Source organism: Amblyraja radiata, chromosome 1 (assembly GCF_010909765.2).
Source record: "Amblyraja radiata isolate CabotCenter1 chromosome 1, sAmbRad1.1.pri, whole genome shotgun sequence".
Classification (NCBI taxonomy): Eukaryota; Metazoa; Chordata; class Chondrichthyes; order Rajiformes; family Rajidae; genus Amblyraja; species Amblyraja radiata.
In genome coordinates, this window is record NC_045956.1 from 176939741 (window position 1) to 176957551 (window position 17811).

General features: G+C 43.5%; 1 protein-coding gene across 2 annotated transcripts in view; it reads right to left on the bottom strand.

Annotated features, from left to right (window-relative positions):
• The window catches only part of atrn (attractin), a 358557-nt gene that overhangs the window by 135727 nt on the left and 205019 nt on the right, over positions 1 to 17811 (bottom strand). The window contains exons 22-25 of one of the 2 annotated variants that reach the window (XM_033035556.1): positions 16049 to 16143; positions 10776 to 10854; positions 9156 to 9313; positions 4968 to 5029 (exon numbers count right to left, since the gene is read on the bottom strand). In XM_033035556.1, the coding sequence (XP_032891447.1) occupies positions 4968 to 5029; positions 9156 to 9313; positions 10776 to 10854; positions 16049 to 16143 (394 nt within the window). The remainder of the gene's footprint in view (positions 1 to 4967; positions 5030 to 9155; positions 9314 to 10775; positions 10855 to 16048; positions 16144 to 17811) is intronic. The other variant, XM_033035562.1, reaches the window with a different exon arrangement.

The window sequence follows — 17811 nt, forward strand, 5'->3', positions numbered from 1 at the left end:
ATGATCGATGAGGGCAGAGCTGTAGACGTTGTATATATGGACTTCAGCAAGGCACTTGACAAGGTTCTACATGGTAGGCAGCTTTGGAAGTTTAGATCGCATGGGATCCAAGGAGAGATTGCTGACAACATAGACAATTGGCTTAATGGAAGGGTGACGGTGGAAGGTTGTTTTCGGACTGGAGACCTGTGACACGTGGTGTGCCCCATGGTTTGGTGCTGGGTCCATTGCTGTTTGCTATCTATATCAATGATTTAGATGAGAGCGTACAAGGCATGATTAGAAAGTTTGCAGCTGACACAAAAGTGGGTGGTATTGTAGACAGCGAAGATGGTTGTCAGCATGAAATTGCAGAAGAATCTTGATTGGTTTGGCAAGTGGGCTGAGGAATTGTTGAGGGAATTTAATAGAGAAATGCGAGTGGTTGTCTTTTGGAAAGTCTAACCAGGGCAGGGCCTTAATCAGTCAGTGTACTGAGAATAGAAGTCGGGCTGTCATGCTATTGTTGTACAAGACATCGATGAGGCCACATTTAGAGTATTGTGCTCAGTGTTGGTCACCCTGTTATAGGAAAGATGTTGCTCAACTGGGAAGGGTGCAGAGAAGGCTTATGAGGATGTTGCCAGGACTCCAGGGCCTGAGCTATAGGAAGAGGTTGAGCAAGCTAGAACTTTATTCCTTGGAGCGAAGGAAGATGAGATTTAATCCTACTGGGATGTATAAGATCATTAACTGATCACCAGACTGATTCCTGAGATGTCAGGACTTTCATATGAAGAAAGACTGGATAGACTCGGCTTGTACTCGCTAGAAATTAGAAGATTGAGGGGGGATCTTATAGAAAATTACAAAATTCTTAAGGGGTTGGACAGGCTAGATGCAGGAAGATTATTCCCGATGTTGGGGAAGTCCAGAACAAGGGGTCACAGTTTAAGGATAAGGGGGAAATCCTTTAAGACCGAGATGAGAAAAACATTTTTCACACAGAGAGTGGTGAATCTCTGAAACTCTCTGCCACAGAGGGTAGTTGAGGCCAGTTCATTGGCTATATTTAAGAGGGAGTTAGATGTGGCCCTTGTGGCTAAAGGGATCAGGGGGTATGGAGAGAAGGCAGGTACGGGATACTGAGTTGGATGATCAGCCATGATCATATTGAATGGCGGTGCAGGCTCGAAGGGCCGAATGGCCTACTCCTGCACCTATTTTCTATATATCTATGTAACATTCCATTAGCTTTCTTCACTGCCTGCTGTACCTGTACGACAACTTTCAGTGACTGGTGTACAAGGACACCCAGGTCTCGCTGTACCTCCCCCTTACCTAACCTAACCCCATTGAGATAATAATCTGCCCCCTTATTATTGCTGCCAAAGTGGATAACCTCACATTTATCTATATGGTACAGGATACTGAGTTGGATGATCAGCCATGATCATATTGAATGGCGGTGAAGGCTCGAAGGGCCGAATGGCCCACTCCTGCACCTATTTTCTATGTTTCTATGTTTCTATTAAAGGAATAGATAGGTAAAATGTACAGAGTCTTTTACTCAGAGTAGGGGAATCAAGAACCAGATGGCATCGGTTTAAGGTGAGGGGGAAAAATTTAGTAGGAACCTGAGGGGCATCTTCTTTACACAAAGGGTGGTAGGTATATGGAACAAGCTTCCGGAGGTAGCTGAGGCAGATCTCATCACAATGTTTGAAAAACATCTGGACATGTACATAGGTAGGATGGGTTTGCAGAGATATAAACCAAACACAGGCAGGTGGGACCAGTGTAGACGGGACATGCTGGGCGATGTGGGCAAGTTGGGCTGAAGAGCCTGTTTCCATGCTGTATGACTATGGGAATATCAGCATTGCTAGGGCAGTCCAGTTTGTAGATTTTCGGAAGGAAATAGAAGCGGGCAGTGTAGGGCAGGAGGTTGGAAGTTGTGGACAGGAGATCACCAGAGGTGATGAGATCAGAGTCTGGGAGATGATGGTCTCGTGCTTATTTGTGGGGTTCATAAGTTCACAAGTCTTGGAGCAGAATTAGGCCATTCGACCCATCAGGTCTACGCTTCCATTCAATGACGGCTGATCTATTTTTCTCTTGCACCCCCATTTTCTAGCCTCACCTGGCAACCTCTGCTTTAAAATAATAACCAAAGCCTTGGCCTCCTCAGCCATCTGCGGCAATAAATTCCACAGACTCACCACCTTTTGGCTGAAGAAATTCTCATCTTTCTAAAGGTTCATCCTTTTATTCTGAGGCTATGACCTCTGGTCATAGAGGGCACAGAGTCATGGTCAGGTATGAGGAAGGGACTGGGAGCTGGTGCCTGCCCTCAGCATGGTAGAGATCAGCCTGCCAGACTACACCGGCACCTCCTTTGTTGGCGGGTTTAATAACAATGTTGGGATTGTTACTGAGTGAGCGGACGGCTGTGCATTGAGTGGGGATGAGATTGGAGTGGGTAGGGGGAGTTTCGAAGTCAAGACAAATCCAAGTTAATCCTAAATATTCTTTGTAACCGCACGTTAAATCCTGTTTGAAACTATTCCAATTATTGGCGGGGTGGCACAGCGGGAAAGTTGCTGCCTTACAGCGTTGGCAGCGCCGGAGGCTCGGGCTCGATCCCGACTACCTGGGTAACTGCGTCTGTACTGGGTGGGTTTTCTCCGAGATCTTCGGTTTCCTTCCACACTCCAAAGACGTACAGGTTTGCAGGTTAATTGGCTTGGTATAAGTGTAAATTGTCCCTAGTGTGTGTGGGATAGTGTTATTGTGCGGGGATGGCTGTTTGGTGCAGATCATTGGGCCGAGAGGGCCTGTTTCGGCACTGTATCCCTAAACTAAACTAAACTTTCGATTCTTAGTCACTTGACGAGACAGAACAAAAGAGTTGAACTTTTGGCATCCTGATTTTCGAGACAGATTCCTTCAAACCCACCTAACCACCCCCAAACTGCAGCAGCTTAAACACTTTCAAGTTATTATCTGCATCCGTCATCTTGTTTCACTATTCTTCAAATGGCACATAACCTCAAGCAATCTTCAGCACATTAGTCGATCGTTTCTTGCACACATCACCAGGAGATTACTGTGATCCGTAAATGCATTCAGTTTGACATGATGGGTGAATTATTTCACCGTACAGTTGGATGAATAGGTCACAGTACCTTTTTACTGAGAAATAATGTACATCATTGTCAACAAAAATGTTATCACTCTGCGTGGAGAATAGCTACTTAAATCCAGCTGCTCTGACAGTAGGCATAACGCTACACATATTAGTCGCTCATTGTTTAGTTAGCCCTTGAAGCCTCAGCAGAAAAGATTTCTAGTCTTTCATGTTATCAACGTACATAAACAAGCAGAATCAGCATATTGTCGATATACATATACCGGAGATGAGGAGGAATTTATTTCATCAAAGAGTGGTGAATCTGTGGAATTCATTGCCACAGACGGCTGTGCAGGTAAAGTCATTGGATATTTTAAAGACAGATATTGATATATTCTTGATTAGTACGGGTATCAGGGGCTATGGGGAGAAGGCAGGAGAATGGGGTTGAGAGGGAAAGATAGTTCAACCATGAGGCAGAGTAGACTTGATGGGCCGAATGGCCTAATTCTGCTCCTATAACCTATGAATTTAAATTTAAATATGCTGCACTGATCATCACATAATTCCATTTGTGTGAGACAAATACTGGGGCTCTAATTATGAGTAACACGGACTCATGGACAACACGGATTACGAAAAACATCTCTTCCCAAAACCTCTACTGTAAACTATAACGCTCAACAAGACACAAAGTGCGGGAGTAACGCAGCAGATCAGGCAGCATATCTGGAGAACATGGATAGGTGACAAATCGGGTTGAGACTCTTCTTCAGACCCAAGCTGAAACGTCACCTATCCATGTTCTCCAGAGATGCTGCTTGACAATAGACAATAGGTGCAGGAGTAGGCCATTCGGCCCTTCGAGCCAGCACCGCCATTCAATGTGATCATGGCTGATCATCCACAATCAGTACCCCGTTCCTGCCTTCTCCCCATATCCCATGACTCTGCTATTTTTAAGAGCCCTATCTAGCTCTCTCTTGAAAGCATCCAGAGAACCTGCCTCCACCGCCCTCTGAGGCAGAGAATTCCACAGACTCGCCACTCTCTGTGAGAAAAAGTGTTTCCTCGTCTCCGTTCTAAATGACTTACTCTTGACCTGCTGAAGTACTCCAAAACTTTGGGTTCATTTGTGTTTAAACCAGCATCTGGAGTTCCTTGTTTCTATAAAGCTCAAACTTATGTTTTTCAAACCGGCAGAGTGGGGATGGGTAGGACTGTTGGGAATAGGTGAGAGAATGCAAACTGTCCCACCGGCAAACATGCCTCATTTACACTAGTCCCACCTGCCTGCGTTTGGCCCATATCCCTCTATACCTATCCTATCCATGTACCTGTCTAAATGTTTCTTAAACGTTGCGACAATACCTGCCCCAACTACCTCCTCCAGCAGCTCGTTCCATACACCCATCACCCTTTGTGTAAAAAAAAAAGTTACCCCTCAGGTTCTTATTAAACTTTCCCCCCCTCATCTTAAACCTATGTCCTCTGGTTCACAATTCCACTACTCTGGGACTCTGTGTTTACCGATCTATTCCTCTCCTGATTTTGTACACCTTTATAAGATCACCCGACATGTTTGCTGCTGCAAGTAAGAATATCATTGTTCGGTTTCTGGACATATGACAATAAAACTCTCTTGACTTGACTCCTGATATATGCGGTAACATTGCTATTCATCTGACAATTAGCAACTCCCAAGTTATCAGATGAGTCCTTACATTGTTGTTGAAAGGACAGATATTTATCCGGCTTCATCAGGTTCTACAGCAGAAATCTGTTTGGAAACTGATACTGGTTGTTAAAAAAATTTGCAACACGTTCTTTTTTTAAAACAAATCAGTATACTAACCTGAAAAAGGTGACAAAGAACTGCACGAGGTCCATAAAGTTGCTATGTTGTGAAAAGGCAATCTAGGAAGAAAAATAACAGCATGCATTACATTTAAAACACAGCTAAAATAGTAATTTAGTTTGTTAGAACTATAAAGATATCAGACTATTCAGCCCCTCTCAAGTCCACGTTGACCATTAAACATCATTTATCTTCATCTGTCATTAAATCCCCCTTTTTCTATTCTCCCCACATTTTTGTCGACTCCTCCCCGATTCTACCACTCACTGGGGGCAATTTATAACGACTAATTAACGTACCCGCTTGTGCGTCTCCGCAATGTGGAAAGATACGGGAGCATCCAGAGGAAACCCACAACGTCACAGGGAAAATGCCCAAACTCCACGCAGAGAGTGACCGAGGTCAGGTTTGAAGCCAGTGTCTGGACAATGACCGAGCTCAGGATTCAACCCAGGACCCGGAGAGCACTCACTCAGTGACCAAGCTCGGGATTGAACACAGTTTCCGGAGAGCACTCAGTGACTGAGCTCAGGATTGAACCCAGTATCCGGACCACTCACTCAGTGACCGAGACCAGGATTGAACCCAGTTTCTGGAGCTGCGAGCAAACGGCTTTACCAGCTGCGCCACGTCATGTTCCACGATATTGAACATGATAAAGTCATTAAATAAATCAGGTAGATAATAGTATTCAGTGTACTTCAGGAGAGCGAAAGCAGACACTACTATAACGTAATTAGTCTTCATGCATGATTAGGGCAGTTTTACTTATATTATTCTCTGAGCTGAGAGAGAAGGGGACCTGGTAGAGCACGTTCAATGGACCTGTATTATATGAATGTAATAAAGCCATACACAAGTACAACAGGTCGAGCAAAGAGAAATCTACCGGAGTATAGTTTACAGCATTGTATCATTATAGCTCCAGAGAAAAAGTCTGATATTCAGACTGAAAAGTTCTGAACAGTCTGAAAAGTCAGAGAAATAGGATGGATATTGGGACTATATCCCAAACTGTTCAGAAGCCTGATAACAGAGGGGAAGAAGCTGTTCCCAAGTCTGGTGATACATGCTCTCATACCTTGTGCCAGAGGAGAGCAGGGAAAAGAGTGAATTACCTGTGGGGGAAAAAGGTCCTTGACTATGTTGGCTGCTTTCCTAAGGCAGATGGAGATGGAGTCAATGGTGGTGGTGGTGGGGGGTAGTTTGTTCTTGGGCATTCTGAAGTTGTGATTTTTAACTTGCCTCATCCAAAGTCAAGTAAAAAAAAAAGAATCTGGAGCATGTACAATTATATATTTTTTAATTGCCATCGACAGGGATTACGATGTTGATCACTACCCATCAACTAGCAGTTCAGTCACAACCTAAAAGGATGTGCAGCACATCCAATGTGTAATTTGGGCACTATCTACTTAGAAGGATTGCACAATCAATGTAGATAAAGGCATGTCTGAACTGTATTTGCTGTGATATTATGCATAAAGTATTCTTGGTTTAGTTTAGAGATACAGCATGGAAAAAGGCCCTTCGACCCACAAAGTCCAAGTTGACCATCGATCACCTGTTCACACTAGTTCTGCATATTATAGCAGTTAAATAACCTACAAACCACACGTTTTGGGTGGCACAGTGGCGCAGCGGTAGAGTTGCTGCCTTACAGCGCCAGAGGCCCAGGTTCGATTCCGACTACAGGTGCTGCCGGTATGGAGTTTGTACGTTCTTCCCGTGACCGGGTGCTCCGGTTTCCTCCCACACTTCAAAGTCATATGGGTTTGTAGGTTAATTGGCATCAGTAAAAACTGTAAAATGTCCCTAGTGTGTAGGATAGCGTTAGTGTACGGGGTGATCGCTAGTCAGCGTGGACTTGGTGGGTCGAAGGGTCTGTTTCCGTACTGTATGTCTAAAATATATAAAGTACTAAAATAAAGTCTTTGGGATGTGGGAGGAAACTGGAGCACCCGGAGGAAACCCATGAGGTCACAAGGGAGAATGTGCAAACTCCACACAATCAGCATCCAAGGACAGGATCGAACCAGGGTCTCTGGCGCTGTGAGGAAGCTGCTCTACCAACTGCCCCACCCTACATTTGGGGTGAAAAATATTATCCTGCGATCAAATGGAATGGATTTAAATTTTTTATGCAAAAAATTATTTTCGGCTTCAAAAATGGATCAGTTCCCTTGTAACCATCCATTGACCTTTTTACATACTTATGTAGAGTCTTTGTTTATGTCATATATCATACACCATAATGAGATTGTGACAGATGAATCTCCTGGGGTTTTAAGATACTTCCACTTGAACTTTCTAAGAGGCCATTCTACCTAATTGCAACGGGTCCAGATCTGCCAAAACACCTACTCTTTAATCACACTGCACTGCCTTTCCTCCTTAAAATATCTCTTTGCTCAAACAGGTAGAATGATTCTTCTTTGGAGCAAACTAATTAAAATGTTATCGTTTACGGTTGTTGCTAATTAGATGCACAAAGGCGTACAATTGTTAGGGAAATTTAAATCACATTATTCCAATTGAAGAAGCCGTTTCAGAACACAAAAACATCCAAGATCCGGCAATTTAAAAAATAAAAAATAAACGATTTTTTAATTATCCTGAATGGAACAAATCAGCACCATCATGGAGATTGAGAGCTCTGTGGATAAGACACATGGTGAAGTGGTCATGCCTATGTCCAGAAGGGGAGAAGGTGACCACGGGGAAGGGAAATAAACAGGGAGCGCAGGTGACCCCTGTGGCTACCCCCTCTTCAAAACTGTTCAGATCAGTTTAGGCTGTAAAGCTTTTGTTGTGTGCTAACCAGTCAGCAGAAAGACAATACATAATTACAATCGAGCCATTTACAGCGTATAGATACATGATAAGGGAATAACATGTAGTGCAAGGTGAAGCCAGCAAATTCCGATCAAGGATAGTCCAAGGGCCGCCAATGAGGTAGATAGTAGTTCAGGACTACTCGCTAGTTGGTGATAGGATGATTCAGTTGCCTGAAAACAGCTGGGAAGAAACTGTCCGTCAATCTGTAGTTGTGTGTTTTCACACTTCAATATACCCTTTAGGATAGTGTCAGGGTGGGGGGGGGAAGCATTAATATGTTTCAGTATATCACCGTTCTCTTCTCTGAATTCTCAACCAACAATGACCTTCTTAAATGCAAATACAGACAAGTTGTAAACATTTAAGGCTTCACCCATTTCACACGGATCTACACACAGGTGGCCACGTTGATTCTTACGGGGACCTAGTCTCTTCCTAGTTACACTTTTGTTCTAATATGTTTGGAGAATTATTGAAGATTCTCCTTTACCTTATCTCTCAACCATTTTTCCTCTAATAACTACAGTATCACAATCTAATGTCATAATAAATAGGAGTAGAATTAGGTCATTCGGCCCATCAAGTCCACTCTGCCATTCAATTATGGCTGATCTATCGCTGCCTCCGAACCTCATTCTTCTGCCTTCTCCCCATAACCTCTGACACCCGTACTAATCAACAATCTATCTATCTCCGCCTTAAAAATATCCACTGACTTGGCCTCCACAGCCTTCTGTGGCAAAGAATACAGATTCACCACCATCTCACTAAATTAATTTCTCCTCATCTCCTTCCCAAAAGAACATCCTTTAGTTCTGCGACTATGACCTTTAGTACTAGACTCTCCCACTGTTGGAAACATCCTCTCCACATCCACTATATCCAACCCTTTCACTATTCTGTATGTTTCATTGAGGTCCCCCCTTATTCTTTTAAACTCCGGTGAGTGCAGGCCCAATGCCAACAAACGCTCATCATAGGTTAACCTACTCATTCCTGGAATCATTCTTGTAAACCTCCTACTATGGACCCTGTCCAGAGCCAGCACACCCTTCCTCAGATATGGTGCCCATCTAGGTCCCGAGTTCATCTGCCTCACATGCTAGGCTCTGGTGCACGTGCAGAAGTTGGTGAGAGGTGTTGGGGACATACCAAACGTCCTGAGGTTTCTAAGGAAGGAGAGGTGTTGGTGTGCCTTTTTGGTCACAACTTCATTGTTGCTCATCAAGTCCAATTTTTTGGTGATATCTATTCCTAGGAACTTGCTGATATGAATGATAAAAACATATGTAAATATGTAATACATCATTATTTTTTATTTTTTTTATTTTAGCAGTAAAAACCAACCTGTATTTTTATAGGCCAGGTGAAGTTGTTTACGTACACAAAGAAAGTTATGTTAGGATTGTTACGGAAATCGAACTTCTCATTGGAGAAGCTATCCTTGTATTCCTTGATGTTGGTCTTTGAAATGATCGGCATTTCTTCTCCTGGCGGTGTCCCTGCTGATAGAGGAAAAAAAATCTAAGTCTAAGTAGCTGTTTGATAAAAAGTTCAAATGCATCTGAAAAGAGAGGAAACAGTCCAGGCGAATGTCAGAAAGCTCACATGAAGGGAGAAGTGTTCACGTGTGAGACTCGAGACAAAAATGAGCAAAAAAGTAAAGCTTTTGTCATTTCTAGGGCAAAGTGTTAACACCACACTGGCAGGTAATTCCATTCACATTCAGTTTACATTTTATTTTTATTTTATTTAAGTTTCTGGCACTCTGTGGTGCTTTAGCGACACGGGAGTGGTGTCATTAGCGGGCCAGGGGTGTACTGTCATTTAATTATCACGTGACCTCTGTTGGTCCAGAAAAACAGATAATTTAGAAAGGCTCTGGAACAGAGGGTGCCGGGAAATTCGGTGTTCAACCTGTACTTGATTTTTTTGCAGCTACTGATGGAAATAAGTCAAGTTTACTAAAAACGATGTATTTAAATCAGAGCTTCCATTTTCTTGACCACTCCCTCAATATCGTTTGTCATTATCCTACCTCTTTCTCAAAAGCATCCCACTTGCCAAATATCCTTTACCTGCAAACAACCGCGCCCATTCAACCGTTGCAAGCTCCTATGTAATGCCTTCAAATTTGCTTTGCCCCAATTTAGGACTTTAATCTGTACACCAGTCCTATCTTTCTCCATGGTAGACAAAATGCTGGAGAAACTCAGCGGGTGTGGCAGCATCTACGGAGCAAAGGAAATAGGCAACGTTTTGAGCCGAAACCCTTCTTCAGACTGTCTTTCTCCATCTGCAGTAAAGTAGCAACTGCAGTGCTGGTTTACAAAAAAAAAAGACACAAAGAGCTGGAGTAATTCAGTTAATCAGGCAGCACTCCTGGAGAACATGGTTAGGTGACAATTTCTTCAACTTGAAGAAGGGTCTACATCCAAAACATCATCTATTCATAGAAACATAGAAAATAGGTGCAGGAGGAGGCCATTCGGCCCTTCGAGCCAGCACCGCCATTCATTGTGATCATGGCTAATCGTCCCCTATCAATAACCCGTGCCTGCCTTCTCCCCATAATTCATTTCATTTCTCCAAGGACGCTGCCTGACTTGCTGAGTTACTCCAGCATTTTATGCCTATTTTTTTCCATATAACTATTTTAAAAGTAATAGGATTTTGGTCACTGGTCCCAAAGTGTCCATCTGCCACACGAGTGCTTTGGATCCCACTTTTTGCAAGATGGTTGTGCCATCTTGTCTTATTGCTACCCCCAAGCAGAACATATCAGTGCCCCATCACTTTGACGTTAATGATACAAAAGATTATTATTTTTAATTATTTACATCAGGCAGTAACCAAAGAATGATATAGATATTCCATTATATTCACTCTCAGTTTCAGCGCATGTTGAATCGCAAAGACGACAAAATGTCAGCTACATAATGCATTTGCTGCCACCATTAAACTCACCCAAGAAACTATTTGACCATGTTATGTTCAGGTTGAAGTTTTTTGATGCATTGATAAACATATCCAGGTCTCGGTTTTGCTGCAATAGACAAGTGCATACATTTTACAAATACCGCAGAATATACAGTAAACTATAAAAAGGATGAAGTGAAGCGGTAAAGTGCTGAGTATCACAAAAATGTGAGGTCACAGTTAAAAAAAAAATTAACACATTTCTGGAGTGTGCAGTGCAGCGGCTTGGCTGCTGCTGGTAAATGGCAGCTAGTTCATGGCAGGTTAGTTAGTTAGTTAATTAGTTTAGTTTATTGTCACGTCTACTGAGCTGCAGATGAAAGCTTTTGTTGCGTGCCAACCAGTCAGTGGAAAGACAATACATGATTACAATCGAGCCATCCACATGTACAGATAAAGGGAATAAGGTGAATAACGTTTAGTACAAGATAAAGCCAGTATCAGCACTATCCAAATATTGAAGTTCCAAACTATACTGACATGATTCCAAACTTCAGCGGGCAACACGGTGGTGATACGAGTAGAGCGACTGTCTCACAGCACCAGACACCCTAGTTCGATCCTAACCTTGGGTGCTGTCTGTGTGGAGTTTGCAAGTTCTCCATGTGACCGCATGGGTTTTCACCAGGTGCTCTGGTTTCCACCCACATCACAAAATTAAACATGCAGGTTTGTAGGTCAATTGGGTTCTCTAAATCGCCCCTAGGTGTAGGGAGTAAGTGCAAACCTGGAATAGGATCAGGGGCCCAGGCCTCAGAATAAAAGGATGTACCCCTAGAAAGGAGATGAGGAGGAATTTCTTTAGTCGCAGGCAGGGTGGTGAATCTATGGAGTTCATTGCTGGAAATAGATGGAAAGCAAGGGTTACTTGAAGTTTGAGAAGTCAATGTCCATACCGCTGGGTTGCCATTAAGGATGGCTGGCACTGTACATTTCACTATAGACTGCTGGGAAAGTATAGCCAACTGGTAAGTTGTTGAAAGAAGGACACAGATACGCTTATTTGCTCTTCAACTTTCCTCTGCACCAAGTAACAGAGAGCACATCGCACTTTGTCCTTTTCATCTGTTGGCTTATCTTTTTACTTGATCTGGCTTTGAATAGCCTATGAATAAGATTTGGTAGGTATAATGTTGAAAATTCTATGTGGAAATCCTTTAGTTGCAGTAGAGATAGAGTGGACATTTCTCATTTTTAAAATTTCGCATTTTTAAGCAGTATCTAAGATGCACGAATGACTAGTTGATAGCTACAAACTTTAATTTCCATACATGAAATGGGACAAAGTTTAACAAGGCTTAAGTTTGGAGTTTGCCTTTACCCCCAAATATCTCCTGATGGAATGATCACTACCTGTATGGATGAAGATATTCAACTTCAGAAACCACAAAATTAGAGCTAAGCAAAATCCCCCATTCATTCAACTTCGATATGCTGATACTTTTCATCTGCTATCACTGAGCAGTAATCAAAATAATTTTTGTTTTGATATTTTTCCCTTTCCCTAATTCTTCCACATGGGACTTATGTGCTGCTTTCTCTGAAATAGGGTCAGGCCATTTAAGGTTCCTCTCCAAACGGTATATAAGGTGGTGAAGGCAACATATGGCATGCTTATCTTCATATCCTAGGGCTTAGAATATAAGACTTAGAGTGCCGCATTAAACCTTTGCAATCAGCCTTAAAAGACAGCTAGTGAAGTATAAAAATAATTTGATGCATATAGTCAAATTAATGATGGAGCAGGTAGGACAATGGGGTTGAGAGGGAAAGGTAGATCAGCCATGATTGAATGGCAGGGTAGACTCGATGGGCCAAATGGCCTAATTCTGCTCCTATGATTTATGAATAACTGATGATTAGGGGTTATTAGCTACAGGCAGAGAGGTTGGACAGACTTGGATTGTTTCCCCTGAAACTCCTGAGGTTGCGGGGAGACCTGATAGAAGTATATAAAAGAAGCATAGGTAGGATAGACGTTCTGAATCAACCCCAGCATGGAAAGATCAAATATGAGATGGCATAGCTTTAAGGTGAGAGCTAGAGTTTAAAAGAGTTTAAAAGAGTTGCGTGGGCAAGTTTTTTTAAACTTACGCAGAGGGTCATAGAGTCATAGAGTGATACAGCGTGGAAAACAGGGCGTTCGGCCCAACTCGCCCACACCAGCCCACAATGTCCCAGCTACCCAAGTCCCATTTGCCTGCACTTGGTCCATAACCTTACAAACCTGTCCTATCCATGTACCTGTCCAACTGTTTCTTAAACGATGGAATTGTCCCAGCCTCAACTACCTCCTCTGGCAGCTTGTTCCATACACTGTGTGAAAAAGTTACCCCTCAGATTCCTATTAAATCTTTTCCCCTTCACTTTGAACCTATGTCCTTTGCTCCTCGATTCCTCTACTCGGGGTAAAAGACTGTGCATCTATGCAATCTATTCCTCTCATGATTTTATAAATCTCAATAAGATCTCCCCTCATCTTCCTACGCTCCATGGAATAGAGACCCAGCCTACTCAACATCTCCCTTCAGCTCACACACTTCAGTTCTGGCAACATCCTTGTAAATCTTTTCTGAACCCTTTCAAGCTTGACAATATCTTTCCTATAACATATGCCTATAGCATGGTGCCCAGGCAGGTGAGTGCCTGGACATTGCTGCCAGTGGTGGTGGTGGTGGTTGAGAGGTGATTGTGGCTGATATAATAGTGGCATTTGAGAGACTTTTGGACAGGCATATAAAAATTCAGGAAATGGAGGGATATGGATTATGTTCGGACAATAAGAGTTGGTTCTGGAGTCATGATCGGCATTGACATTGCAAGCCAGAGGGCCTCTTCTTGTACTATACTGAACTAAGGAAAGGATGTGGTTGCGTTGGAGAGAGTGCCTCACTAAAATCCCCTGAAACACCATTATCTATTCTGCCTCCTCCACCTTCCCGGGCAACATGCGGTTCAGTTTCAACTTATAAGTTCGTAAGTTATAGGAGCGGAAATAGACCATTCGGCCCTTCGAGCCAGCACCGCCATTCATTCTGATCATGGCTGATCATACACAATCATACACTATCAATAACTTCGTGCCTGCCTTCTCCCCACATCCCTTGATTCCGGTAGCCCCTAGAGCTCTATCCAACTCTCTTTTAAATACATCCAGTGAATTACTCGCTAGAATTTAGGAGATTGAGGGGGGATCTTATAGAAACTTACAAAATTCTTAAGGGGTTGGACAGGCTAGATGCAGGAAGATTGTTCCCGATGTTGGGGAAGTCCAGGACAAGGGGTCACAGCTTAAGGATAAGGGGGAAATCCTTTAAGACCGAGATGAGAAAAACATTTTTCACACAGAGAGTGGGGAATCTCTGAAACTATCTGCCACAGAGGGTAGTTGAGGCCAGTTCATTGGCTATATTTAAGAGGGAGTTAGATGTGGCCCTTGTGGCTAAAGGGATCAGGGGGTATGGATAGAAGGCAGGTACGGGATACTGAGTTGGATGATCAGCCATGATCATATTGAATGGCGGTGCAGGCTCGAAGGACCGAATGGCCTACTCCTGCACCTATTTTCTATGTATCTATGTATCTATGAATTGGCCTCAACAGTCAATTCCACAAATTTACAATTCTCTAAGTGAAAACGTTTTTTCTCATCTCAGTTTTATGTGGCCTCCCCTTTATTTTTAGACTGTGGCCCCTGGTTCTGGACTCCCCCAACATTCGGAACATTTTTCCTGCATCTAGCTTGGCCAATCCTTTTATAATTTTATATGTTTCTATAAGATTCTGATTCTTCTAAATTTCAATGAATACAAGCCCAGTCTTCCCAATCTTTCCTCATAAGACAATCCCGCCATCCCGTGGATTAACCTCGTAAACCTATGCTGCACTGCCTCAATAGCAAGGACGTACTTCCTCAAATTTGGAGATTAAAATTGCACACAATACTCCATGTGTGGTCTCACTAGGGCGCTGTACAACTACAGAAGGACCTCTTTACTCCTATATTCAAATCCTCGATTTGTGTGATTAAGATCATAGATTTTTTTTAAAGCGGCAGCAAAGACCCAACTGGGAATATGAAAGTTATAAAGATGCAACATAGAATAATTGAGAACATCCAAAGCATTTGAAGCACAGGGTGGCACGGTGGCGCAGTGGTAAAGCTGCAGCCTCGCAGCATCAGAGACTTGGGTTCAATCCTGACTACGGGTGCTTGTCTGTACGTAGTTTGTACGTTCTCCCCGTGACCTATGTGGGTTTTCTCAGTGATCTTCGGTTTCCTCCCACACTCCAGAGACGTATGGGTTTGTAGGTAAATTGGCTTGGTATAAAGGTATATTGTCCCTTGTGTGTGTTGGGTAGTGTTAATGTGCCGGTTATTGCGGACTCGATGGGCCGAAGGGCCTGTTTCTGCGCTGTTCCTCTAAACTAAACTAATCAACCCATCAACTCTCAACCCATCAACTCCCCCTCCCATTCCCCATCCGGCCTCTCTGTCCTGGGTCTCCTCCATTGCCAGAGTGAGCAACACCGGAAATTGGAGGAACAGCACCTCATATTCCGCTTGGGGAGTCTGCATCCTGCGGGCATGAACATTGAATTCTCCCAATTTTGTTAGTCCTTGCTGTCTCCTCCCCTTCCTCAGTCCTCGGGCTGTCTCCTCCCATCCCTCAGCCCTCGGGCTCCTCCTCCTCCTTTTTCCTTTCTTCTCCCCGCCACCCCCCATCAGTCTGGAGAAGTGTTTTGGCCCGAAACGTTGCCTATTTCCTTCGCTCCATAGATGTTGCTGCACCCGCTGAGTTTCTCCAGCTTTTTTGTGTACCTTCGATTTTCCAGCATCTGCAGTTCCTTCTTAAACCCCTACTGAGGTCTCCCTGCAGCCTCCAACATATAGATCATAGGTTTTAAAAAGTGACACGAAAGACCCAAACTGAGAATATGAAAGTTATTAAGATTCAATGTTGAGTAATTGAGAACAGCCAAAACCTTTGAAGCACAGAAAGAAAAGAGAACAATGGCCAAATAGTCAAGCCTTCATTTTCCATTTCCTTTAGTACTCAAGTGGTTACTTGCACATTTCTTCATGCCCGCGGGATCTCTAACCTGAACTGTCAAACGAGCAGCTATTAGTGCTCAATATGATGATGTGTCCTGTGAATTTTGTCAGCAAGAAATAGGCCAAACGGTCCTAATCTCATTTTCAGCCGAGACACTGCGCCAATTTAAGGCCTTATCTGAAGTCAGTCATTGGAAATACTTACCTCCTGAGGGGTGGCAACAAAGTTAATAGCAGTGTAGTGACGGTCATCCTCTTGAGAGAGGCTGAAGGTGAACTGGTAGTCAATCAGCAGCGTGTCTGAAAGGAGAGAAGCTAAAATGATGCCCTGAAATGCTGGACTCGAGTAATAAGGTGCAGGAACGTTCACTAAAGTAGATTCAATTAATTAGGTCCTTATCATAATCCGTCAACATATAACAAAATGCTTTTCACACAATTACATGAAATTAATCTGTTATATTGCCAGAGATCCCAAATTTTAATTTGAAAGTTGAATAATGCATTTGTTATAAGAGGAATTATTATTTAAGACAAACAATTTCAAAGATTACTTCAACTTATGTCAACATGTCCACAGAATAATTATGCAACAATATAACAGCAATCTTACCAATTGAATATATTAAATTATATGTAAATGTTAAGCAATGGGAAAAGAGCAGCGGTAGAGCTGCTCGACTAAATCTGCAGGTCATTACTTGCACAGCTAATTGGCAATATTGGATGCAGCTTTAAAAACTTGACCACTCCGACACGTACAGGTCCACCAGCCATGTGGATTCGGCCCCTCCTATAATCTGGACTAAATCGCCCCTCATAAAAATTAGCACCCAGGCCAGGTGAGGCTGCCGATCTCAACCACATCGGGACTTACGGGAACTCTGGCCCGGCCGGAGCCAACAAATACGTTCCCATAGCCGACTTCCGCGGCCGTTTGCCGGGTGGAATTTTCTACCTGCGGCCGGGGCTCTGGAACTCTGGCCCGGCCGAAGCCAGCCGATCTGTTCCCATAGTCGACATCCACTGCTGAATTTAGGGGCCGGTATCTCGGCCCGTCAAGGCCGTGACCTGTCGGTCCGGCAAAGCGGATAATCCAGAATGTCCTTGGAACCAAGGGTGCCGGATAGTCAGTGGTGGACCTGTAAAGGGATATGGGCCAAATGCAGGCAGGTGGGATTAGCTTGGGCGGGTATCCTGGTCGGCACTTCATTGGCTTTATGCAGATAAGAGTCCGTGAACACAAGAACCCAGCAGCAACATTTGTGTCTTTTATAATTGGAGCTTATTTATGGAAACATGAGCAACTCAATTGTTGTAAGAGTGCAGCACAGGAACAGGCCTTCAGCCCACAACGTCTGTTCTGAATGAGATACCAAGTTAAACTAACCTCCACTGCATGCACGTGATCCATCTCCCTCCATTCTCTGCATATCCATGGAGGCCATAGAATCATACAGCACGGAAACAGGCCCTTCGGCCTAGCTCGCACATGTCAATCAAGATGTCCCAACTGCGCTAATCTCATCTGCCCGTGTTTGGTCCATATCCTGAATCTTTTCCATTCATGTACCTGCACAAATGTCTTTTAAATGCCGTTATAGTACCTGCCTCAACTACCTCCCCATGGCAGCATTCCACATACCCACAACCTTCTGAGTAAAAAAGTTGCTCCTAAGGTTCCCATTGAATCTTTTCCCTCTCACCATAAATCTATATCCTTTGGTTCTAAATGTCCCTAGTCTGGATAAAGGACTCTATGCATCTACCCTACTCTATTCCCCTCATGATCTTATACCCCTCTACAAGATCACTTCACATTCTCCTACGTTCCAAGGAATAAAGTCCGAGCCAGTTCAAATTCCCCCCTAGAGCTCAGGCCCTCAAGTCCGAACAACATCCTAGTAAATCTTTCCAGCATAGTGACATCCTTCATATAGCACGGTGACCAAAACTGAACACAATACT